Source organism: Mustela nigripes, chromosome 1 (genome assembly GCF_022355385.1).
Source record: "Mustela nigripes isolate SB6536 chromosome 1, MUSNIG.SB6536, whole genome shotgun sequence".
NCBI lineage: Eukaryota > Metazoa > Chordata > Mammalia > Carnivora > Mustelidae > Mustela > Mustela nigripes.
In genome coordinates, this window is record NC_081557.1 from 97,257,544 (window position 1) to 97,279,332 (window position 21,789).

General features: G+C 48.8%; 1 protein-coding gene across 5 annotated transcripts in view; it reads left to right on the forward strand.

Moving 5' to 3' along the window:
• The first annotated feature begins 1,548 nt into the window (after positions 1–1,548).
• Positions 1,549–21,789, forward strand: part of POU2AF1 (POU class 2 homeobox associating factor 1) — a 24,814-nt gene continuing 4,573 nt past the window's right edge. Inside the window, exons 1-4 of one of the 5 annotated variants that reach the window (XM_059417628.1) lie at positions 1,549–2,080; positions 20,103–20,233; positions 20,694–20,736; positions 20,820–21,085. In XM_059417628.1, coding sequence (XP_059273611.1) covers positions 2,023–2,080; positions 20,103–20,233; positions 20,694–20,736; positions 20,820–21,085 — 498 coding nt within the window. In that variant the 5' untranslated portion in view covers positions 1,549–2,022. Of the gene's footprint in view, positions 2,081–7,241; positions 7,483–15,930; positions 15,956–18,660; positions 18,902–20,102; positions 20,234–20,693; positions 20,737–20,819; positions 21,086–21,789 lie in introns of those variants that run through there. The other 4 variants (XM_059417637.1, XM_059417619.1, XM_059417647.1 and 1 more) reach the window with 4 other exon arrangements.

A 21,789-nucleotide genomic window follows, 5' to 3' on the forward strand; every position in this document is an offset into this window, starting at 1 on the left:
TCATGCAGTTTGGATTTGGATTCTCAGCAACCCAAAATGTCTTCCCAACAAATATTGGTTATTTCGACCAAGTCTCGGTTCCCAAAGACCTGCTTCTATGTAGTCATTGATATCCAGAGTCTTTGCTGGAAGCACTGAGCTGGCATCTGGTTCCTGAGCTTCAAAGCTGTCAGAGGCCACAGGGCTTAGAGTTGGGCATGACGGTGGGCTTATCTCCTGACCTTTGTTTTTTACCTGCTGCTGTATAAGATCTGATTTGTCAGTATACCTCTAGGTTTGTCTTCTTCCTCTCTTCTTTCTAGAGGACAGAGAATTATCCCAGATACTCCATTGATCTGTTCTAGGTTTTAAACATGGCTGACATTTGGCTTTCATTGCCTTCAACTTAACAAGTATCTGTCAGTGTGATTCTTTTAAGCTCTGGGTAGTCTGACAGCCGGCCTATCACCTAAGAGCCCCGTGACATTGGGCCAGTTAAATTTCCTGGGCATTTGTTTCTCTGAACCATATGGACAGAAGTTTCCTCACAGAGTTGTGATAACTCAATCAGATGATGTAGTCAAGGCTTCACACAGTGCTTGGTGCCTAGTAAGTAGTTGTACTGCTTCATGGAAATTATTATGCAAGGCCATGAGAAGAGACCAAGATAAATAAGAAAAACTTATTAATTTCGTAAAACTTGGAGAAATAGGACAAAACGCAGAACAATGTGAGGCAGGACCAGTGAGTTGCATATCCTCTTAAGAACCCTATGAGACATTCAGAGAACTGGTTCTTCATTTTATAAACAAGGAAACAGAAACTCAGAGTTACAGGACTTGGTGAAGAGGACACAGCCAGTGAGTGGCACAGCCTTGCTGGGAACTCACCCCTCCTATGACCGAGCCAGGGTGGATGGGTGTGCCTTGGTTTCTAGTGGACAGAGTTGCGTCAGACATCTCTGAAGCAGTGTGGGGGGCAGAGCGGCAAGGGGGCCTGCGCTAGGGGGCCATAGTCAGGGGGTCAGATGATTGGGTCACTGGGGCCTGAGCATGTGGATTCAGACCTGCAGTGGCAGAAAGCTTCCAAACTGGGAGGGAGTCTAACCCCCATTCGCTATAAAGTGGTGAGCTTCACTACTTTTCCTTTGAGAAGCTTCGTGCTAGCAGGTGGTTGGGTACTAGGAAGGAGGCCCTGTTCATATTGTATCATTAAAGAGCACGGGTGTCTCCTCCTCTCTTCCCTGAGTGAGTTGGCCTCTTTCTCCATGGGCGTATGAACCGCTGGAACCAGCATCCCCCATATTTAGGCATGATTAAGCTTCGCCATTTTGGTAGTGGCTGGGGTACAAGGGAGGGACTACTGTGTTTCAAAATGGAATAAACAGAAAAGCAGTATTAAAAGAATGAAGAGGTTGTTTAGTGAGGCTTGAAGAGACGACAGGTGTTTCCTCCTGTGTTGAGAACCAGTGACCCCTGGGAATTGCATTTCCTGTTGAGCAGGGCCCATGGCGGACTGAGTCCTGCTGACCTGCCTGTGGTAGAGAAGGCTGAACGGGCACCACAGGAAACACAAAGGTGTCCAGGGGTCTTTTGGGCTCCTCATGAGTGTGGAGGGCCCCGAGACCTGACACGCGTGCTCGCACAGCTCACGCCCACAGACACGCTCACCCCACCCTCCCCACGCGATCACACCGCACTCTGGGGCTGTGTCTGGATGGCCAGGGCCTCCTGCGTTGAGCTGTTGTTCGGATCCAGCTGGCTGGCTCCGTGAGTCCAGCGGTCTGTAGCCAGGGGGCCTCCGAGGGCGCACACAGTGGGGTGACAGGCAGCCTTGCTAAAGAAAAAGTGCGCCCGTGCCTGAGGTGGGAGGATGTGATGACGCGGTGGCCCCCGCGCAGCGGGAACTCGGGCCTTTAAAAAGCTGAGGAAACAGCCTGTGAGCAAAGCCGTGGCTACACTGGAGGAAAGCACACCCAGGCCTCACATTCAAGAAGCCAAACTGTCTGCTTCAAAGAGAAAGGGCAACATCCTGTCACAGGCCATGCTCTGGCAAAAACGTAAGTGGTTCGGCCGTGGCTGTCAGAGCCCTATCAGCACAGGTAGGCGCCGGGAGCTCCCCAGCGAACCTGGGACTTCTCAGAGAGGATGTGGTCGTGATGGAGGCCACCGGGTTCTGGGTCCCCAGCCAGGGAGGGGCAGCTCAGGGGTGAGGTGGGCGACGGAGCCCGATGGAGAAACCAACCTGTCAGAGGTGATGCTAAGTTTCCAGGCTGGAGGGGAACGAACGAGTGTTCCAAGGTGGGACAGCTCATTGTGTCTCCGCCGTGAGGCATGAATCACCGTGCGGAGGAAAGGCCAGCTCATGATTCACACAGTGAAAAGCCAAATGTGACACTGGTTTGGGGCCGAGAGGGGGAAGCCGTGGAGTCCTTTCCATGACTGGCTTTATTTTTCGCAAACAGCTGCTCTTGAACTCGAGGTGCCACTCCTTGGGCCTGTTTCTCTCTGGGTTGCTTGACTTTCTGCTGAGGGCATGATTTGCTGCTGCCAGTGCCCTGGGACTGTCTGGAAAGTTGGCTTCGCCAGGCATGTCTTGGCTTGCTCCACGGCCCTGCCTCTTGTCATTCTTCTTTGTGCTCTGTGGCAAGGCTGGTGTGTCCCCGTGTAAGGGGGCAGCGGGTTTATCTTTAACCTCCGTGTTTATCCCTGGGGTTGGATGGAACAACCGTGAACTTTATTTTCCATTATGTGGGATCAAACAGAGACTCGTGTTATTAATAATTGAAAGCATACAGTGAGTATCTACAACATTCCTTTCTTGAAATAACAAAGTCAACTCAACAGCCTCACGAGAGTCGAACGTTTGGGGGGCTCGGTTCTGTACTTCCTCGAGAATGAAATATTACCAAAAAATTGCTCTGTTTCTTCAAAGGGGCTGAGCTCTTTAAAATGCCTTTTAATGAGTTTATGTACACCCTGCTTCAAGCAAACTTAATGTAAAAGAATGTAGATTTACAGAAAAAGATAAATTGGGGAGTGTTTATTTTAGTAACAGATATTCTCTTGGGGGCCTTCAAGTTCTAAAAATATACTTTCACTGATTAAAACATAACTTACAGCCTCTTTATCACCAACTCATTGTTTCCTTTATTTCTTGTGTAAATTCTCTGGAATTAAGCTTGTTAATATATAATTCCGAGGAGCGATTTCAAAATTTCTCCGACTGTGAAGTCTCTTTGTTTGATACTGGCAAGATGCAATTTTTTTTTTTTTTTTCATAAAAAGAGATGAACTTTAATTTGGGCTTGAGAGCTATGGGCTCCTTCCAAGAGAATCAGAGATACACTGACACGGGCAGTGTGCACGGCTACTGAAGGAGAGGGGAACAGCAGCCAGCCCCAGGGAAGTTGGGGCTGAAAGCAGATGGGCACTCCTGTCTTTACTGGAAGCTGATGAGAGTCCATATGCCCTTACCCTTAGCGCTGAATAATGGTGGGTTTTATGTGAGCTCTTGAGGAACTTTTGCCTTGGTTCCTACTTATTCAGAGCAAGTCACTTTCCTTTTTTATTTTTATTTTTTTTAAATCTTTAGGTTTCACATGAGTAAAGTGGGGTAAAAATTATACCCATTCCTCAGAGCCACGCTTACCTTGGTAAGCTGAGATGCCTCCACCATGGTATGGACGGCTTTGGTTTCCCTCAGTGTCTAAGATATACCAGCTACGTTCCTGCCTTCATGAGCTACCGTGTTCCCCACTCTTGGTTATGCACTACATTCTTCCTTCCTTAATTCCTCTGAAGAGAGTAGAAGTTTTTTTGTTTTGTTTTGTTTTTTTCGAAAGAGATGCTGGAGGCATGTTTCCTGCTCACACCCTGGACGCCAGTCACGTCCAGCAAAACTCCATCCTTGGGAGACCACGTTGTAAGCTCATCTGTGGAATAAGTGGGGTGAATAGTTCTACACATTCAGATGCACACTGTCAAAATCCTCTTTAATTGTCCTTTGGCACCTCAAAGGAAATTAGGAGAGGGCCCAGGCACTGGACCCATCCCCTTACCCAGGATCCAAGTAAAACCCTTGGCCAGGGGCACTGAGGGGACCTGGGTGCCTGGATCCTGTGGGGAACCAGTAAAAAAGGGAAGCATCATCAGCCCACTTAGAATCACCTGATGGAAGGGCACAGTTTGAAATCAGACGCCAAGAGTGCTGAAAAGGCACTTTCTTTTTTGAGAAAACACCCTCGGGCCATGATCTGAAATGACTGTACTATGGCGTTCTGGAAAGGGTTAAGAAAACACCCACTTTGTAAATGCTGCCTCCTCCCTACCTGGCCCAGGATCCCTGTTTGTGGACTAAATGTGAACACTGACTTTGATTCAGAGCAGCTCAGACCTGCTGGCACACAGAAGTGGAAATCTGCAAGCCCCATTCATGGTTCTGAGCTTTGCTTCACTGGCCGGCAGATTCTCCTTCTGGGTCCAGGACTTGGTCCTGGAGGCCCTGCGTAGATGTGAAGGCACAGCCGCTCCAACCAGAGGCCCTTGTTCAGGCCAACTTGTCACAGTGCAGTAGGAGCGGCAGGAGCGAGGGAGTGAGACAGGTCTGGGTTTGAAAGCCGGCTCTGCAGCTCATTCAACCTTTGCTGATTCTGAAAAATCTGAAAAATGGGGGTTTTCATGCCTGCCTTAGGAGGTTTTATTTGGAGCGAAAGTAGGGAATGTGGTAGTGTCATCAAGTCTTTGGAGAGTGGGGAGGGTGCACTTTCCATCGTCCGGCACGTCTCCTGTGCCCATCTGGAGGGATCAGAGTTCTGCTAACTTCCTTCCGGTCTGTGCTTTTCCAAACACTTTGATTGGAGCTGTTAAAAAGGCCTGATCAAAATATTCTTGAGTGATAGAATCTTTCAAACGGTGTTCCAAGGGTCTAAATCAGAGGTCTGCAGACCACAGTCTGAGTGCCAAATTGGCCCCATCACCCGTTTTTGCAAATAAAATAGTATTGGGACTTGGCCATCTCTCTTTGTTTGAATATTGCCCAGGGCTGGTTTTCCTATGTCAGAAGCACTGAGTAGGTGCTACAGAGAATATATATATGGACTACAAAGCCAAGAATATTCACTATCTGGTCCATTAGAGGAAAAAGTTTGCGGTCCTCTGGGATAAATGATTTGGGTCATACTTTACATGCTATTTCCTTAGGTTTCTCTGTATCCTGTGCACAGGGCCAACACCAGTGGGAGATAAAACCTGCAGTCCATTGATTAAATGATTTGCATAAAGCCAAAATTTGATCTGATGGACTTCTTCTGTAATAGCTATGAAACTGTGTACAATAAACTCAACACATTTCTAACATTTGTTAGAAAATGAATGAATCACACTTTGCTTTTTATTGTTGTTATTTGTGTAAGGGAAAGACGTAATGTGATCATGAAAGGCGGGCTGACTGATTTTTCTCTGAATTGGCCACTTGTCTTGATGTCCCGTAGATGTGGCTCCAGTGTGCAGGGAGGGAGGCACGACAGGAACACGAAACAGTAACTGTTGAACTCTCACAGCACAGATGTGCCTTTGCTCCCAGATGTCAATGGAGTAGAGGTTCCCAGACAGACAAATTAGGGTCTCAAAATTCTCATGAATGTAGAACTCTGGATTTACTCCAGGGTTCCACTGAATAGCCGATTTCTGTAGGGAAGCTAAAAAACCAGTTAAACCTAAGGAAAACCTGTAATAACCCTGTAATATCTGAAACCGCATCTATTGCAGAAACTCAGGAAAAAGTAATACAGGTTTTGTGGAGCACTGCTCACATTTCTGTTGTGTGTCACAACCTTTGTCCCCTTTGTAAGCATCTTTACTTTTCACCAAGTTTATTTACTGACTCAGTGGTTCTTGCTGATAAGAACAAGTCAAGTCTAAAGGACAGACACAGACTCATAAGCCCAGAAGAAAGTGAAATAAGGGACAAACATCTACCAGGCACACAGATTAGTTGGTAAAAGAGCAGTAATTTTCAAGGTGGACCCTTTACGTCCTTCTCCTTGTATTTATTAAAGGAAAATGCCAACTTTGTTTTTTTCTTATCTCCGACTTTGTTTTTCTCCGCAAGTCAGAGGTTTGGAAGTCTTTCTTCCAGTTCATATCTGCAAATCCGTTCTGTGGTGAGGAACAAAGAAGAACTAAGGTGGTCTACACTTACTGGCTAAAAATCTGCTCATTTAATTTGTTTAGAAGTTCTGTGGATTTTTGCTTTTAAACCTTTCCATTACAAAATAAAGGTATGAGGTTCTTTCCCCCCACTCTGACTTCTTTCTAAAGAAGTTTATTTTCCTACTATGTCCACCAATTTCTGACTTTGATCCATCCAAAGTTGGCTGATTACCAATGTAAGTTTCACAATTATGAAATACTTATCGATGTTCTAGTTTTCTCATTTTTGTAGAACAATTGTTCGATACGAGCGGGCCTGCCAGGGATGGAGAGGCCTTTACTGGAAACTTCTTGTCCTGGTTGTGTAATGCTACGGACAAAACATTGTTGTTGGAGGCAGGAGATATGGAGTTTACTTTCCAATGTTATTAGGTGCGGGGCTCCCAGCAAACCACCTAGCCACTCTGGGTCTCAGCATCCTGGCTGTAAAAAGGGATGCCTTTACGTGGCTAAGAGGCAGGGAGATTGAACTTGACCCAAGTTCTTTTCCAGCTATAACTGCTGAGCTTTCATGAAGGCTTATACAAAATAAATCCAAGTTTCAAACACTAGTCTTTAGTCTAACAGAAAGCATTCCTCCCACTGCACAGAGCAGTGCTTTTCAACCGTGGCGACAGGTCGGAGTCCTCTGAGAAATTCAAAAAATACAAAAGTCCAGGTCCCAACCCAGAGGTTCTCATTAAAATGCCCTGGGCATTAGATTTTCCAGTCTTCCTAGGCAATCTGAATGAGCAGCCAAGGTGAGAACTACTGACCTAGAAGTTGCAGGGAAGGGCTTCTAATATACCTTTGAATGGTTTACCTATGCACCCAGCCCTTTCTATCCTTTCCACGGGGACAATCCCAGCTGTGGGGCATGAGCACTCACTTGGCACTCCACAGGGCACCGAGTGATCTGTTGCATCGGTTTAACAGCATTTGGTTGCTAGTGAAGAGACCTGAAACAAGATGGATTTAAACAAGACAGCGGTGCACGTTCTCTCACACTGAAGTCTCCAGTAAGCCGGGTGGGACTGCATGCAGACTTCTGTCTTTCTGGTCGGCTGTCCTAGGCACGGGGATCTTGCTCTCCAAGTTGTCTCGCAGCTGCCACTTTAGCTCCAGCGACCACATCCATGTTTTGGACAAGGAAGAAGAAGAGCAAAGAAAGGCAAGGAGGTCACACCTCCTGCCACCCCACCACGACTGCCGACACCTAACGGCCGCTTGGATCTACAAGGGAGGATCATGTCATTGTGTCGTGGGCACACGGACATCCACCCCCGTACCGTGGGGCGCGGTAGTAAGAGAGGTGAGGGCTGATGCGGGGTGTGGCAGCTGCCAGTGTGTACCACACTTGGGATGGATTCTCTCCTTTAATCCTCACAGAAACTCCACGAGGTAGGTTCTGGGCTAAGCTCCATTTCACAGATGGCAAGATGGAAGCTTGAAGATTAGGTTAGTAAGTCAGCCTGAATATCGTCTTACAAAGCTGTGCCGTGTCTCTGCTGTGGGCCTTGGCTCACCCCGAGGGATGGGAGGGTGCTCTGGGTGAAGGCACAGGCCTTCCACGGCAGGTAAAGGAGCAGAAACCCAACGGCAATAACGAAGCGGCCAGGTGGTGGGTTCCGGGGCCTCCTTCGCAGACTTGGTCTGACATTTCACGTTGCTTACTGCAAGGAATAAGGTCTCTGCGTCTATACCTCTTCTACTGGGCTCTTTCACAGATTTTTCAGCTGTAGTGGGAGGGCCTGAAGGCGAGAGAGCAATCTAGACTCTTTCCCCCCAAACCCAGCCCATCTGGCAGCCTGAGCTGGGACCCCTCAAGGCTTCTGCCTCCGTGGTGCTTCCTTCCTTCTAAAGCGTCTAGACTTTGGAAGAGTCAGACTATCCCTTCACACATGTGCCCAGGTGTGTGCATGTGAGTGGTGTGGTGTGGAAAGCAACATATAGAGAACAGGGGTTTATTTGGAACCAGAAAGTGACGTCTCTGTTCTCTCTGTGCTGTTAGTGGTTTAAAGCTTAGCCTCTGGGGGAGGCGGATCCAAGTCTGAATCCTAGACCCAGGCCTCACTGGTCACAGGGTCCCGACAAGCCCTTCTGTCTCACTCTGCTGCCACTTCCTAAATATGTAACAGGACCACGGTTCTTACTTCTTTGCTTCATGGGGCTATGGTAGGTATTTACTACTGCTCTTCGCATGAAGTCAAGGCTCAATAATAAATATTAGTTACTATTCTTATTTTCCCGCTCTCTCTCTCTCTCTACCTCTGAGAATAAAACTTATGCAGCTAATTATAGATGGTGATTCGTGTGGCCTCTGAGTTCTGCATTTCTTGTGAAACAGCACGGCACACATTTCCAGTCTTGTAACTTGTGGTGGGGTTCGTGATCAGGGCTAAGGCTGATGGCTGAGATGGCCATTCTGGGACCAAACCGGGAACCTGGGCCATTTTCTACCACGCCTCATAAGGCAGCAGGCTTGTACTGACTGACAAACTGTGTTTGTTTTCTTTTAATTCACAAGATTGGACTTGAGGTTTATAATCTAGCTGTCAGGAGACTGACCCTTGAATTTTGTAAGAAATAGCACAAATGATACTGAAAACTGAAACAGCAATGTGCTGCCTTTCTTAGTAATGGTTTCATTAGTATCACTTTCTGGGAAGCACCGGCAGCCAAAGAATGATAAACCAGAGTCATTCTTAGACCAGGTGTTGGGACCAAAAAGGATTGGACCACCCTTAAGAAAAGCTGAATTACTTTTTAATCCTCTAGAAAGACTCTTAGATTTAACAGGAAGATAGAAAGTGTACAAAGATTTCTACCACTTCCCTAGGACTGCTAAATGTTGGGGAGACAGAAAAGAGGAAAAAAAGGGAGGAAGGAGAGTTGAAAGCAGGAGCAAGTTTTAATGCTGGATGAAGGCAACACTGATTCAGGAGAGAAAGACATAGAAAGAAAATCGATCATCCCTTTGTTGTCCCATGCATGTGTGCAATGACCTGATAATGGAATTATTCTTAGTAGAGAAATCAAGCAGTGACATACATTATCTTCAGTGGGAGGAAGGGGAAGATGGAATCAGGGACGGTCTCCCGGAGCATATGGCATTGGATATAGACACTCAAGAATAAATGATAGACTTCTTGCTTAGATCTTGGGAGACGAAGAGGCATGTTAGGATATAACATACGAGCATTGGGAAGGAAACCCAAGGATGTCTAGGCTCGTGTTTACAATATTTTTTGACACAAATGTCTTTATTCAAGCCAAACCTGCTGTAGAACTCCAATACGAAAATAAAAATGGAAGAGTTTTGGGAGGATTCTGAAGCTCTGATTGCTCACTGACATCCAGACTCCCCTGCTTCCTTCTCTTTATTGGCAAGTACAGGTGCCTCCACTGTATTCCAGGGTTTTTAGATCACAGCTTGACAACCGTGACTCGGGCCAGTCCTCTACTCCTTCAGCCAGATCCCTGATAGCCGGTCACAGGTCCTTGGTTTAAGTGCTTCTGGGGTCAAGACCACACTCCTGGAGCAAAGTGAGTCACTGTGAAGCATGTCGTATTGGGCTCCATAAAGCTACGAAGCTGTGAAGGTCATGTTTTTAGTCTATGTCAGTATCTTGTGAACAAAGAAAGGAGTATGTTCCTCAAAGATTGACCTGGTGACTCCTTTCCCAGGCTTGCTAATCTGATAACTTCTTCACGGTCCTTCATGGGGAAATGTCCCCACATCCTGAGACCATTGGCTAGTACGCAGAGACTTGGCAAAAAAGCTCATCTTGATTGGCAGTTTATCTCACATCATGAATCACTTACGAGGGCTGACTTCACTCATAGTCTATGCCCAGGTCGCCACAAACCTTGGGGCTGGAGCACTTAGATCTGACCCTGAATATAGAGCTGGTGCTGGGTCTTCTCCTTCCTCCGAGGAATTGGTACCAGGAAAAGTTGATTTCTTTACTAAGAATCTCTTTGGTATGAAATCCCAAACTAGATATTGTTTAAATCAAGGAACAAACAAGTGCGTTTCTTCTCCTTCAGCTGCCTAACCATAGGTTTTTCCTGTTCTCGATCAGACTGGCAATTCTAGATTCAGGCTCTGGGTCTTAATCTAATAAGGAAAGATATTCTATCTCCTCTGCTCAGTGTCCTCACCCTGGTGCTAACTTGCTATAGAATTTGGGTGGGCACCTTAGGGTGGGCTCACCCCCAATAAGGTCTTTTGCTCTTAGTGTAGTCTGTCTCTTTCCCCATTCTGATCCCTGTTGCTCCTGATAAAGTAAAGCCAATGCCCAATATATCAGGCAGAATTCTGCCTTACTCGGATGGGCGATAAAAATTCCCTCCCTCACTGCCAAAGAGCCTTCCTGTGTATACTGCCATGTTCCATCCCATATGGGATATGTGCTCTTAGGTTTCTAGGCCTTTGGAGAAGTACCATGACTATGGCCTCAGTCATCGCTCTATCCCTGTCCTTTGGGAGATACATAAAAGTCCCCTGAGGGGCTACATCTGAGGTCAGGGACAAAGGCATGCCATCTTACTCTGCCTCTCAAAAATCTCAAAGTTTCTCCTTCTTGGAGTTGCCCTTTAAAAACTTAACTCTGCCCCAAGCCTACTCCTCTGCTGGCTTCTAAAGAAAGAAGTCCTCTGTTCAGTTCATGATATCTCTGTAAGACACCAGTGCTAGGATTCTGATGTCTCCTGTCCAGGCTTGTCTTGTTTGCAAATGAGGTCCTTGACTAGTTTCTCTGCACCAACATGGGCCCCCTGTTTCCTAAACATGGCTGTCCTGCTGCTTGGGGACACCAGGCCCAGGCCTGAGGGATGACTTCTAAGAGCACAACGAAAGAAGGCTGAGACAGGCCTAGCTGGCAGCAGAAGGCTCTGGGTTTGCTGATAGGGAATTCAGTATCAGGATATAGCAGGACAAGGGTGAGTTAGAACCCCACCAGGGCTAGCTACTTCTCTGATGAATGATAGGCTGAGATCCTAGGAAATACACCTGTTTGCTGAGTACCTGTTACGTACTAAGTGCTTAACTATGTTAGTTTTAAAAAAAAAATCCTCACGATCATCCTGTGAGATGGATATCATTACTCTCATTTAGTAAACAGGGAAACTGAGGCACATACATGCTAAGCGATTTGCCAGGGGTCACACAGTGATAAGCTACATAGTAGGCTTTCCAAACTAGGTCTGCTTGAGTCCCAACAACATCATACCACTTTTCAATGCCAATGATTTTAGGGTTCCATTAGATGCTTCTCCCCACTCCCAGTTGAAATAAGTCCACCCTTAGATGGAGGTAGGTTCTTACTTCCCTGAGAGCAGTTGTAGCCTGACTCAAACGCTCCGACAAATATGAATCTCAGGAAGTTAGATTTGAGACAGTATAGAACTCCTGGTGACAGCCGATTTCCATCTTGGATTTGGAGTTCCTAGGGCTGGTCTTCCTCTAGTGGGCTAATTGGCCAAGATAGGAAAGGACCAGCTGGTGAAACAACTTTGGGGTTCATTTAGGGTCCCTAGGCTGGGAGTGAACCCTGAACATCCGGGACTGCTTTGTATGTGTTGGGCAACACTTATATTCACGGTGTGGGTTGAGCCTCCCCCAGACCAGACTCCCTGCATTGGGGGTGGGGTGACCGTGCCTCGTGCACTCTCCTCTTTATGAAGCCCCCACAGACTGGGGAACCCCTGCTTGCTACTCATGTAAGTCTCACTGAATCAAGTGGAGGTGGAAATCAGCCCAACCCGCCAGGACCCTTGAGCTATGAGGCAGATAGAGCTCTGTCACAGTTTGTGATTCTAGGTCTGCTGATGCATTTATTTAATTAATGTCTATCTCCCATTCGATTAGACGGTGAGCTCCACGATGGCAGGGACCTGGTTGACTCTGCTTAGCCAGTATTTGTTCAGGGCACGTTCTGCCAGGGCTCTCTGAGTCTTGTCCCCTCGTCTGGGAGTCAGTGTATCTCAGATGGGAGCCTTTTCTGCTCCAGTGACCCCAGTTTCTGTAAGAGAAGGGCAGATGCAGCTGGTTTCTCAGGTGGACCTATCCACTGTCATTTCAGTCAAAAGTACCAAAAATAAAACTTTGCGGGGAATTGCTCAGGTCTCTCAGTTCTCGTCACTCATGTGAGCAGACTGCTGGTAACCTTCTCAGTGACTTCTTTTTCCTCTCTCGGATGGGAAATACTATTTCTTGGGGAAACTGGCAGTCAGCAGAGACAGGATCAGGGTGGTCCAAGCCCGGACTCTGACATGAGGAATGAGGGTCAGAATGGGGCAGGGGACATTTGTTGACTGACCTCTGGGGTTATCCAGAGAAACAAAGGGACTTGCCCAGGCCGTCAAGCAGGTGGTGAGGAACTGAGCTTGGAATCAGAGGTCTTGGGTTTAGCTGATGATATACCTGTTTACGAGTATGGACTTGGGTAAGCCACTTAACGTCTCTGGGCATCGTGCTCCTCATCGGTGGAAAGGAGGGTGAAGACCTCCCCTGCCAATTTCAGAAGTTGTGGCGAGGCCTCAGATGAAATCATTCAGGTCAGTCATAGAAAACTGTGCAAAACTGAGTTCCTAGGGGTTAAGGTTGTGACCAGGGAAACACGGGGACCTTCAGCGTGCATGCATTCACTGTGCCTGAGTCTTCACGAAGAAGAGGCAGAACACGGACACTGTCCCTGGGAGTGCAGAGAGGAATCCAAGAGCCTTGTGTGCCCTGCTCACTCTGCAGGAAGTCTGGAGGGAGTTGGACACATGGTGCGGAATGCACTGAGAGCTCCTGGGGGGAAGGCTGTCTCGGCAGCAGCACCCATGAAGACAGTCTGAAGGCTCTGGTTCTAGTGGTCTTTTGGCTGACCTCACTCAATTAATCCAGGCAATCCTGAGGCTGTGGAGTGGAAACTTGGTGGATGCAAGTGGGGTATAAGCAAATTGGCTATTTAAGCCCAACATAATCCGAGAGGAGTGTGTGACCACCCTGGGTGGCCATTCCAGGCCAGCTGGGACTTCCCTTAAACAGGGATCACTTGGCTCCTAGACCCTGTGCTCTGGGGCTCTGTGGTTCTAAGACTGAACAAGCCTCTGTGGTCACATCAGATGTACTTTAGGATCCTCCCCTAGCTCTTCTTTCTCAGGCTGTTTCCTTCAGGCCCACCCAGGTCTGTAGCGCTTCTCTATCCATTCCCAGTGACCACTTGGGATCATGGCAGGTCAGTCACTTGATGGTTCTAATCAAATGATGATTGATCAAATGATGGTTGACACTGAGCTCCTTGGGGCTGACAGGAATGTGCCTCTTAGGATGGGGCCAAAGAGGGGAAATGTCACTACTTTCCCCTTCTCTTCTCTGATCAGACCAGAAAGTCTGGGATCACCCGCCATCTTGGAGCTCTCCTGATGGACATACCAGTCTACATATCAAGACCCCATGGCTTGTTCCTTTTTGGCTGCCCCAGCAATGTTACAAGCAACATCAAGTTGTAATTCAGTTGAGGTTCCACTTTCTTGTATCTTCTGAACACCCTTATCTTTTTTTAAGATTTATTTATTTGATAGAGAGAGTGTGCATGCACCAGTGTGCGTGCACAAGAGGGGAGACTGGCAGAGGAGGGAATCTTCAAGCAGACTTCCTGCTGAGCATGGAGATGTCCAGGGGCTCGATCTCAGGACCCATGAGATCACAACACGAACCAAAAATAAGAATCAGACCTTTAACCGACAAGTCACCCAGGCACCATTCCTCTGAACACATTTAAAGGCACTTTTTTGTTGATCTATCTTTTTCCACTCTGCCCTGCGTGTTATCCAGATTGCTAGAATATATGAGTGATGTGGTGATACTTCCTGGCCGCAGAGCCTTTGCAGCTCAAACATTACTGGATGGAAAGCCTGCATTTACATGCATATGAGATCTCTTTGTTGGCCTCCATTAAAAAAAAAAAAAAGTAAACTGCAATCTAGTGTAAATTGGATGGGAGAACCTTTCTGTAGCGTGTCAAGTCCGGTCTTTGGCCAAAGCCCAAGTTCTTTCTTCCTGTCTGGAAAAAAAATCAGCCATTGTCCACAAATGCAAAGAACAAATTGGAAAACTCTGAGATCTTTAGCAGAAGACAAATGCTCACATCAGTTTTTCAGTTAAGGATGTGGATAATCCTTTGGCCGACCTGAGCTAAACTTTCCCAGGAGCCCTCAACTTTCTTGGGCCGAGAACACAAACAGATTTCTTTACATTAAAGTGAAAAGTGTCAGCAACTTTTATGACTTTGCTTTCAGTTAGAAGCTAGGACAAGTTTGTTAGCCCTAGGCTTGAATTCCTATTGTTCAATTATTTGTTTTTTGGTTTTGCTACACGTAAAGAGAAAATTGTTTTTCTCCTTAGAGTCTTTTTTTTTTTTTTTTTTTAATAATACTGAAGTTTCAGCAGCAAAAGAGAATAATAATTACTGTGGTTATGTGGAGGAATCCACAGTGTGTCATGTGTCCTTCTGGGCTATAGGAAGGTTTTGTCTTTCAAAATGGTCTTGTGTGGCTTCAGGCTTGAGCTCACCCAGTCAGTTATAAATGGAAAGCCCTTTCAGTGAGCTAGATTGTCAAGATGGGTGACATGGGTGCCTCTTCTTGGCTCCCTGAGGAGAGAAATGCAGGTTGTACCCTGAATCCCAACTAGCCTTTAGAGCAGGGATTTTATTTTATTTTATTTTATTTTATTTTATTTTATTTATTTGACAGACAGAGATCACAAGTAGGTGGAGAGGCAGGCAGAGAGAGAGGAAGCAGGCTCCCTGCTGAGCAGAGAGCCCAATTCGGGGCTTGACCCCAGGACTCTGAGATCATGACCTAAGCCGGAGGCAGAGGCTTAACTCACTGAGCCACCCAGGCGCCCCTAGAGCAGAAATCTTAACTGGTGTTCAACTTACTGCCAGGCCCTGGTGGTTCATGGGAAATCTGCAAAAGGACAGCGACTGGGAGAAGGGTCTTCTTTCCAGAGGATCTTGGAGGCTGTTCTAGGTAACACCCATCTGAAGAGGCTCTCTGAAAGCTGCCTGGAGAAGTTACAGTGAAAATGCCCGAGTGTTGGCTCCACTAGGAGCCATTAGGAGGGACATACGTCCTTAGCTGAGTAGCTCCCTCACTGTGGTGTGAATGTGGTTTGCATGGGGTCATTAAATAAACAAGTGCAGACAATTTTGCATATGTGCTCGGTGATATTTGTTATATCTTCTTCAAGGAACTGGAGGGCCACGTTTATTTAAATCAGTAGAATCCATGCATTCCCTCAGCTCGGTGCAAAGACGCAAAAGCAGAGTGACCAGTTGGCTTGGTCTGTCATGGTCTGTGCTCTCCAGAAGAACAACAGCTGTTGGACTCTTATTTTTGTGATGTGGAGCATGTCTGGGTGTGTGGCAGGGGGAACTGAAATGTCTTCTGCTGACTTTTTATACCTTCAGATTTTTTCGTCGCTCGTTTTGGAAAAGGGAAGCCCTCACTGGGGCCAAATTTATAGGTTTTTCTGTAAACGAGTCTTTTTTGTTGTTGTTTTTCACCCAAACTCCACTGGTGACTGACTTCCAGTGGTGGGAAGGTAATGTGGCTGAACTTCTCACTGTGATAAAGGAGATTCCTAGCAAGGCTCATGTTTAGGTGGAAAGACTTTTTCTCAGTGGCGGACACTTGGCGGACACTTGGATGCTCCCGGGAGACTTAACGACCCTCATACCACAGAAGAAATGGTGAGGAGGCATCAGTCTTGGAGGACATGCTACCTGGTACTGCAGTTTGATGAGGGGCTGTTAAAACCTCTGGTCAACTCTGCTCTGGGACACTGGGCTTTCATCCTCTCTGTGCGTGTATTACCACTTTGACCTTCTGGTTTATTTTCTTTGCCTCTTATTATTACTTTGAGAAGTTATTTTAAGAATCTTAAAATTTTTCTTTGAAATATCCTAGTTTAGTTTTCTGTAAGCTAGCTCAGCTCAGGGATCCAGAAGCCCCGAGGCAAAGCAATCATCATTTCAGATAAAGTTCTTTTCCTATTCCAAATGTGTATCTGTGGACTGGTGGTGGTAGGGAATACAGTGTTTACTGTAGAATTAGAAACGTTTATTGTTGCTTCCCAAAGGTCGGTGTGCAAGGCACTGATTCCAAGTTTTGGCTTTGCAAATACACTTGGCCATGGGGGTCCTTTGGGAATTGTCCTGAGGCTTCTGATTCTAATGGGTTATGGCCACTTTGCAAAGACACTGTCGGAAGCACCCTTGCTCTGGCCTGCACACTTGCTGTCAGCTGCAGGATTCCCTGATGGCGGGTTGTGCACTCACAGGTGGGGAGGCAGGAGATCCTTGAGAGCTGTGGGAGTTTTGTGACTGCAGCAGGAAGAGGTGGGGACTTAGAAACTAGTCTCCATATGGCTGTTGTGCTGGGCACACCTGTTGACACTGTGGGTTCTGAGGAAGTCCAGACATCAGAGGCCGATACCCTCTGCTTACAGCACCTCCCCCAAGCCCTCTTTGTTCATTGATTCGAAAACAACAGGAGGCAGGAAGCTGACACTTGACAGGATCCTGGAAATGCCCAGCTGGGCCCTTGGCAGCCGAGTGTTTGATGTATCCACTTCATGGGAGGGAGTAGGCTCGGGAGTCCTGTGGCCCTTCCCCAGAAGTGTACATGCAAATCAGAGGGGGTTAGCCTCGTACTTGTCTTTGAGCTGGTCTGAGGTGCTTGCCTTTGGGATCGAGCCTTTCTTGTCCCCCAGCTGAATCAGCAGTGTGACCACACTGCGGAGACCCCCATATAACCCTGTTCCCGAGTTTCTCCCAAGTACGGCCTCAGGCTGTGCCCCAATCGCAGGCACACAGCTGGAGAGATACAGGTGTGAAAGACACCGATGTGGCTGTGCACGACTGAGAATGAGTGAGCAGAGTGTGGGAGGGCAGGTCGCCCTGTTCTCTGGGCCATCAGGCCCCACCTGGGTGGGCTCTGGGGCCAACGCTGGGCATCCACAATCAGGAGGGGAAGTGGCACATGGAACATGTGCAGGGGTGAGGCACCAAGAAAGAGAGTTACAAGGATTCAGAACATGTCATTAAGAAATAGCAGGAAGGATGGGATGTTCATTCAGACTCTACAGGAGACCTGGTATCTGTCTCCAGATGCTGGACAGGGATACTACTACCAACATGAATGATAATACTAGCTCGCATTTATTTAATGCGTCCTCAGTGCAAGCTCTGTGTTAAGCATTTACTCTAACCGGCACGTACCTTTAGGATCCTCCCTGTGCAGATGAGAAGGCCGCAGACAGATTATGAATGGTGAGCGCCATCAGAAGGCAAATGCAAGGAAGAATGGTGTTTGTTACCATGTGGCAGGTCAAGTCCACAGAAGAGCTTCCAGATGGTGTCACTCCCCAGAGGAAGGCGGAAGTGGCTGGGGGCAGGGAAAGTCGAGAATCTGTAACACAGGTGGACGTGGCTTTGGGAGCACCCCCTGTGTTATGGCAGTGAGTCCGCGCCACCACTGTAGGACATGAATGAGCGAGGCCCAGGGGTATTAAAAAATCATCTGAGACCTCTCTATCTGTAAATGACAGCCTGATTTGAATACAGGCTATTTTAGGCTCTCGAGTCCATAGTTAATGCTGCTTGTAGGAATACCTGCTCCCAGGTGGTCCTGGGGCTCTGGCCCCAGGCTGGGTCTCTCAGCTCCACATTCTGGCGTCCGTGTCCATTTCAAGCACCCTCACAACTGTTCCATTGCTGTCTCCCCCAGTAGAGGCAAGAGGCATGCAGGCAGGGCCCACTGTGGTGCCGTTCAATAATGTGTTCTTAGTGCCCTAGGATAGTTGAGAGAATGAATGAGTATCGGTAGAGATCCCTTACAATGGGGGAAATCAAGAAGAGGATGGATAATCAATCTATTAGGATGTTAGAGGGGGATTCTTGTATGAGATCGGGGATGAATCATCAGTGGTTCTAACGCAGCAAAGCTTCAGAATCTGAAGGACTTTGAAAATATAGATTCCGAGGCCACGTCAACATCCCCCAGAATGAGAACTCTCTGGAAGCCTGGGTAACCAACCGCATTGTGCATGCCTTCCCGGTCAGGTCTGCTGCTCGTCCAGGTCAGGAAGCTGCCTTGCACGCATCTGAGTCAGGGGTTCTCTGCATCGTGTTTCTCTAGGGCTCTGCACACCCTCTTTCCCTCCTCCTGCTGCCTGTCTCTGCCTGCTAGGCTTCCAGGTCAGGCTGTGTGTGTGCCTGGAGCATGGCTGGGGGTCTGGTGCTGGGTCAGGCCTGGGTTCTTATCAGCTGGGTATTTACTGAGCAAAGTTCAGCCAGAGCCGCACTGTGGTTCCGGGTTTAATAGGTACCCAGGCTTTCAGGCTTTTGATCAGAGCCCAGGTCCCTGGGGCCCTTATCGCTGGATGATAAGGGACTCCCTGTGTGAGTCCCCTGGGCCAGTGGTACTCACTCTTCTTGGCTGACCCAAGCCTGCCCTTTAAAGGCCTGGGGCCCTAGACTGTGGGCCGTCTGGGTGGGTAGACGGTCACTGCCCAGCCATGACCGCTGCTGGCTTGCTCTCCCCGGCCAGGAGGTGCCCTGTTCCGGCCCAGTGCTTTGGCCTCCCAGCTTTGATGACAAAAGGCACAGCAAAACTTCTCACAGCCGCAAGGCTGGACACCTTCTGGTCCCAAGTATGTGGCTCAGCATCGGGTATGTGTCCTCTGGCCTGTGGGCTACAGAGAACCCCAGGAACCATTTACCATAGCCCATTCTAAAGGTCTGGGCACATTCTAAAGGGCAGCACATTTCAAATCACCATCCAACCTGCTAATCAACAAAGACCTTACTGAGATTGCTATGGACATGCTACCTGGGAGGTTATCGAGAAAGAAGGTATAATAGCTCACCTTGACAAGTTCATAATCTAGTTAGGGGCATAAGAAATTTACAACCAAAGGGTTACTCGTTATTATACAGCAGACTGCAAACTTATTAAATGCTCACTCTGCACCTGATTTTATACTAAACACCTACTATGCTTCCCATTTACTAGGCCAGTGACTCCTTATGACATTCCTTTATAGGAAATTGCAGAGAGGGTTAGTAACTTGATGGAGTCACACAGCTAGAACGGGGCGGGGGCAGACCTCAAGGCCTGTACCATAGGGACTCAGAGTGTCTGCTCTTAGGCCAGCCTCTAGAGCCCCCTATGCAGACCTCCACACGGGTCTAAGAGGTTGGAGGAGGAAGCCACTTCTGTGGGCAGCCGTGGGCACCCAGGAGGGTTGTGCTAGGTCTTCAGCCAGGACTGGTCAGGAAGCTGAGAAGTGTAAGCAGGAATCCTGACCATGGGAAATCTCAAGTAAAGACGAGGATATGAGGGGCGCCTGGGTGGCTCAGTGGGTTAAGCCTCTGCCTTTGGCTCAGGTCATGATCTCAGGGTCCTCGGATTGAGCCCCACATCAGATCCTCTACTCAGCAGGGAGTCTGCTTCCCCCTCTCTCTCTGCCTGCCTCTCTGCCTACTTGTGGTCTCTGTCTATCAGATAAATAAAATCTTAAAAAAAAAAAAAGACGAGGACATGAGAACACAAGGAACACGAAGAGAAGTCGGGGTTCATGTCCGGCCAGAGTCAGGGTGTATGTAGCACTTCGTGTGCAAACTGGTTAGAAAATGGGTTGAGCTAACACAGCCCAGGACTTTCCATTGCACATGAAGTTTGCAGGCCTTAATCGGTGGGATGAAAAGGAGCCATAGAAGGTTTGGGGCAGGAGGAGGGGTGATACTGGGGGAAACTATCCAGGAAGTCTGGCGGGTCCTCTGTGTTCAGGCACAGCTGAGGGCAGCGGGCGCCCTAGGGTGGGGGTTTGCCCCAGAGGGACATGAGCACCAGTGACATTGCTTTTCACAGCCACAGCACCAGAACAAGCCCCAGCCCCGCCCCGGCCATACCAGGGCGTCCGCGTGAAGGAGCCGGTGAAGGAACTGCTCCGGAGGAAACGTGGCCACGCCAGCAGTGGGGCGGCTGTCACACCTACGGCGGTGAGCGGGCCACTGCGGCCAGTGTGTGTGTGCACACGCGTGTGCGGCTTCGTGCCCCACAGGGTGGGATGGGGATGGGAGTGTGTTTCCCGGCGCTATGGGATGCTCTCTGAGGCCAGGCAGCTGACACATTACCATGGTGTGGCTGATGAAGAACAGACCCGGGGTGGAACGAATCAGGGATCCCCGTAAAAGTAGGAAGAAAGGGAGGGGCTGGCTGGCTCAGCGGGGGGTGGGGGGGGAGAACTCTCACAGTCCTGGCCTGAGCTGGTGGCTTCCCACGGTAAGAGGACCCTGCCAGTTCCCTAAGTGCACAGGTTCTTGCTAAATGGAAACACGAATCCCCCGAAGTATGGGGGTGACAGTTGGTGGGTGGGTTTTGCTCCTCGAGGCAAGTTTTCCGAGGAGGGCGGGTTGGAGATAGCTGAGCTCTGATCGGTGTCTTCCCTTCTCCCTCTAGGTGGTGCTGCCCCATCAGCCCCTGGCGACCTACACCACAGTGGGTAAGCGCTCCTGCAGCCCTGGGGACGCCCCACAGGCCCATCCGGGTGACACCTGCAGCTCTGCTATTTCCTTCTTCTCACAGGTCCTTCCTGCCTTGACATGGAGGTCTCTGCTTCCACGGTGACTGAGGAGGGGGCCCTGTGTGCCGGCTGGCTCTCCCAGCCTGCCCCGGCAACCCTTCAACCCCTGGCCCCGTGGACACCCTACACGGAATACGTGTCCCACGAAGCTGTCAGCTGCCCCTACTCAGCGGACATGTACGTGCAGCCCATGTGCCCGAGCTACACGGTGGTGGGGCCCTCCTCCGTGCTGACCTACGCGTCCCAGCCACTCATCACCAATGTCACGGTACGTCTGACAAGCGCAGAGCTGCACCAACCCAGGCTAAGGGCCCCCGTGGAACACGGGCTGACTTCCTGACCCCAATCATTCCTGCTACTGACCTGCAGGATAATGGGGTCGTCAAGCCCACCCCGCCCTGCAGGGAGGCCAGCTCCTGTTCCCAGTGGCCTACAAGAGCTGCCACAAAGAAAGCTCAGGGCCACCCTGTCGTCCCTCAGGCACTGCAGGGTTGGGGTGTTCTCCAGCTATTCTGCCCTTTATCTCCTCTCCTGCCCCCAAAGCAGCAAGTCTTGGTTAGAAGTTCAAGTTTTCAGTGAATGCGGTATCAGGGAGGTGTGCATGGGGCCGTGGACTAGAGTCCACGTTCTCTTTCTATTCAGGTAGCTTGCGGGGGGGGGGGGGGGGGCGGCAATTGTTCACTCAGCAATGTGATTTTCCAGGTGAGCTTGAGGCTAAGTAACAGGTGATACAACTTTTCAGAAAACTACTTTTTTTAAAGATTATTTTTAGGGGGGCTCCTGGGTGGCTCAGACGCTAAGCGTCTGCCTTCGGCTCAGGTCATGATCACAGGGTTCTGGGATTGAGCCCTGCATCGGGTTCCCTACTTGGCGGGAAGCCTGCTTTTCCCTTTTCCCTCTCCCATTCCCCCTGATATGTTCCCTCCTTGGCGGGAAGCCTGCTTTTCCCTTTTCCCTCTCCCATTCCCCCTG